This window comes from Cibotium barometz, chromosome 11 (assembly GCF_041138505.1).
Source record: "Cibotium barometz isolate CiBa-2024 chromosome 11, ASM4113850v1, whole genome shotgun sequence".
Taxonomy (NCBI): domain Eukaryota; kingdom Viridiplantae; phylum Streptophyta; class Polypodiopsida; order Cyatheales; family Cibotiaceae; genus Cibotium; species Cibotium barometz.
In genome coordinates this window covers 54,244,417-54,247,977 of record NC_141056.1, presented here as the reverse complement: position 1 = coordinate 54,247,977, position 3,561 = coordinate 54,244,417, and the positions used below count along the sequence as shown (strand labels likewise).

The 3,561-nt window shown below is 44.1% G+C and overlaps 1 protein-coding gene across 1 annotated transcript; it reads right to left on the bottom strand.

The window, feature by feature from the left end:
* Nucleotides 1-300: 300 nt before the first annotated feature.
* LOC147634339 (uncharacterized) lies at nt 301-978 on the bottom strand. The gene is made up of 2 exons (XM_086805663.1): nt 573-978; nt 301-459 (listed from the first exon to the last, which is right to left on the bottom strand). Exons 1-2 carry the CDS (start codon nt 867-869, stop codon nt 301-303), a joined length of 456 nt encoding a protein of 151 aa, XP_086661789.1. The 5' UTR covers nt 870-978.
* Nucleotides 979-3,561: the final 2,583 nt, after the last annotated feature.

Genomic DNA, 3,561 nt, shown 5'->3' with positions numbered 1-3,561 from the left:
TAAAACTAAATTCATAAAACGATCATGGCATCAAGTATTCGGATGTTTGAATCTGTAGAAAGGGCACTTCGCCCCTTCAAACAGCTGATATATTTGTTTGATTTAGGGTGGCCTCAGTCAAAAGCCCAACCACCGCCATTTTACATTGTTCTGATCTTATGGGTAGCTACCCATCCAGTGCTACCCAACTCAGCGTCGAGCCCAGAAACATCTGCTCTTTGTGAAGCTACCATAAGTCTGCCTTTTGGAGGTACATTGTATTCTGTTTAAATTAAGCTACTATATGAACAGAAAAAGACCTCACAAGGGGTGGGGTGGGGTGGGGCGGGGCGGGGCGGGGCGGGTGCGTTTGTAAAAGCACGGTAAGAGATTGATAGGAAACAAACACACAAAGATTAGGCTAGTTACCTGGGGCATCTGCCAGGAATCGGGCAAATCGACGCGCCGTGCTACAAACACCTGAAAAAACGCACAGAAAGACCAAAAAATAAGACAGGAAAATCCTAACCCTAAAGAAACGCCATAGCCCTCGAGATACGGTGCAGAGTTCGTAAATGGAGACAAAACCCAACCTGGCCATTGGAGTTGCTGAGGCAGAGGCCGACATTAGGTCGGTAGCCAGGAGGGGGACCATCAGGAGCGATGGACATGAAGACAAGCGATGCAGAAGGCGGGACTAGGGTTTCTGCTGCAGGCTGTCTTAGGATTTGTAGGGGCTGAAGGGTTCTGGAAAGGCGAGGCACGAACTGCAGAGATAGCTGGGAGAGGAGAAGCTTGGGGGATGTGTGCACTACTGCATAGGAGCGTGCAGTTGAGAGGAGGGTGGTGCAGGAGCTCCTGGCTATGGCGACGATCATGGATGTGGGCATCCTATAGAGTCGGCGCGGTGGGGAAAAGCGAACGCACGTGCCTGTTTGGCTGGTAGTCGGAACGTGCGTTTGATTAAGGGTACACAGCTTAGTCTAATTTCACTTTTTAAGAAGGATTTATTGAAAAAGAGGGTTAAATCTGAGGGATGATCCTGGATATATAGAGATCCAAGATGTTCTAAAACCCCCTATTCGAATCACTTTAGAGGGGACGGATTGATCCTCATGGTGGATAGAACAGATGAGCTCCTTGAAATGGCCAAGAAAGTTGTGGAAGGACAATATAAACCGAGACCAAAGTATGAGGAACCCCTTCCCTACGAGAATACCATGTCTCGAGAGAGGAGATCTCGAGGTTAGTGAAGGACAAAACTCAGTACAGCGGGCCCAACTAGAAATAGAAGGACCAATAGGACCTATCATGATGTTTCCACCACACAAAAGATTCCTACACCGAGAGCCCTAGGGCCAATCCTAGAAGCATGAGAGTAGTGTCTCAAGCCAAGAATCACAAAAAGATTAACAACCACAACACCACTCACGAAACGATAATGGGAAAACATAGAAGCACAAAGAGAGCTTAAAATCAACAATGAAACCTATAATGAACCTTTACAGCCCAAAGACGTAGGAAACCTAAGAATGCTATATGACCATGTCCTAAGGAAATGAGAGATTCACGAGGCACCTTACACTCTGAGAATCTATGATAGGAGAAGACATGAAGAAAATTGAGTCGAAGTGTGGGCATGGGTGTGCCATGACAATCAAAAGTAAACTCATTAAGGAATCATGCCTTCATACATCGACTTATAAAACGAGTCAATGACCATAGCCAATGTGCCTTTAATAAAGCCAGAACTTAAAGAAGAAACGGGAGCCTTGAGAGAAATCCTCTATGCCTCTATATCTCAATATTTAAAAGGGAAACCAAAAGCTTGAAATGAGATCCACCAAATGGATGAAAAGTCAACCTAAGCCAACGATGACTGCGATCCTAGATGGGGAAGTGGGAGTGATTATATACATGTAGCAAAGATGGGGAAGAAGGCTCTTAAAACCTTTGATGGCAATTTAGAAATGCCTATAGGAATCTTGAAAGGACTAGAAGTAATGTTGTGTGGCCTAGCCCATGAGCATACAGCTCTACATTTGCTATTGTCAACTTTAGAAGGCCCACTAATTATTACGACGTGGACACCCTTTTATGCATCAAATGATGTTAATCCACAACAACTGGGGAAAAGAAGACATCTACCTCCATCAAAAATAGTACCATCAAGGTAAACCTAAAGAACCATTCCTACAGGGATGCGACTAGGACTCCTATAAATGACTTAGGGTCTGATACGACAGCACACTCGGAGAACTTAAACTTATGTCAGGTAAATGAGCATGGTTGTAAGAGATGTGAGCGAGACGAGGAAACTTCCATTGCTTCACTGTCTATACCTTAGCCTTGCTAAAGCATGTGTTGTTGGGTTTTACCTTCGAGCCACAAATGTAATTTCCCATATGGGTACATTAGCTAGTCCATCGCATTCTCACTCCATTGTCACACAAGAATGCTCCTTACCAAAGGGGTGAATGGAGTGCTCTTAATACCTAGATGGATTCAAGAAGATATGATCCTTCATAATAGTTCTCTCTCACAAAAAAGAAGAAGCTAATCGAAGAGGGAAGCCTGTAATCAAACCTATTTAAGCATGCATCCATCTAGCAAGCATGAGTTCAAAAGCGTACAAGTAGGCATAAGAAGAGGGAAGAGGGAGAGCTCACAAGTAAACTATTGCAAGGGAATGATAGTGTATTGCTTATTGTCAAAAATGACTTGTGTTTCTTGATGAATACATCAACCAGGGCGAGGTTTTGTTGGTGTTGAATTAGAGTTAAAGCAGAGGAAATAGGCATGAAAGCTCGAGGAAAGTACCTGCAATTATTGGGTTTCTCGAGCGATGGGTCATACCATGGGCCATGTTTATGCCCACCACATCTAGAGATGTACCTAAAGGGTTGGCATTGTGATGAGGTTAGATGCAGGTGTAAGCGTATGTGCATGCCATGATATGTGAGCAGTGAAAAAAATTATGATGCTCATTGTGAAATATGCAAGTGATGCGCTGGGCAAAAGGTATGCCCATGTGAGTGCACTTCTCCAAACAACTTCTCCAAACAAGGACTTCTCCAAACAAGGACTTCTCCAACCTCTTCAACTCTCTTTGTTGCTTTTTCGACAATCTTTTTCTTGGGGAGTCAAGATCATTAGAGTGTTTGAGGCATGGCAACTGATTTATGCATGGTTGTGCCCATAACTACTGAAAAGATGCAGGGGAGGAGAGAGCTTGAGCTCTTGCAAGCACATACACACTCACACAAACCCTAGAGGAGAACACACAAGGTGAGAGGTTGAAAATTATTCTTCTTCTTCACACAACAAAAGAGGTCTACAAAGAAGATAAAGTGACTAACACACATAATAGAGTATATACAAGCGGTCCATAATGTGAACACGCTAAGAGGAGTGGGTAGATGTGGACTAGTCGGTGTAGTCCAGTGGTAAAATCTCTAGTGAAGATATGTCGGTGCCAGCTACCAAACCCGCCAGTGATGTAAATGTCGAATGGTCATGCAGGCGCCTCGTGAGTGTCAGCTCATGTTAAGCTTGACATCTCAACACTCCCCCTCAAGCTCA

Excerpts from the sequence above, each read along its gene's own strand:
- LOC147634339 (XM_086805663.1), bottom strand. The coding sequence starts at position 869 with ATGCCCACATCCATGATCGTCGCCATAGCCAGGAGCTCCTGCACCACC. Across the intron at positions 460-572 it reads TCAGCAACTCCAATGGCCAG|GTGTTTGTAGCACGGCGCGT; the intron begins GTTGGGTTTTGT and ends GCGTTTTTTCAG.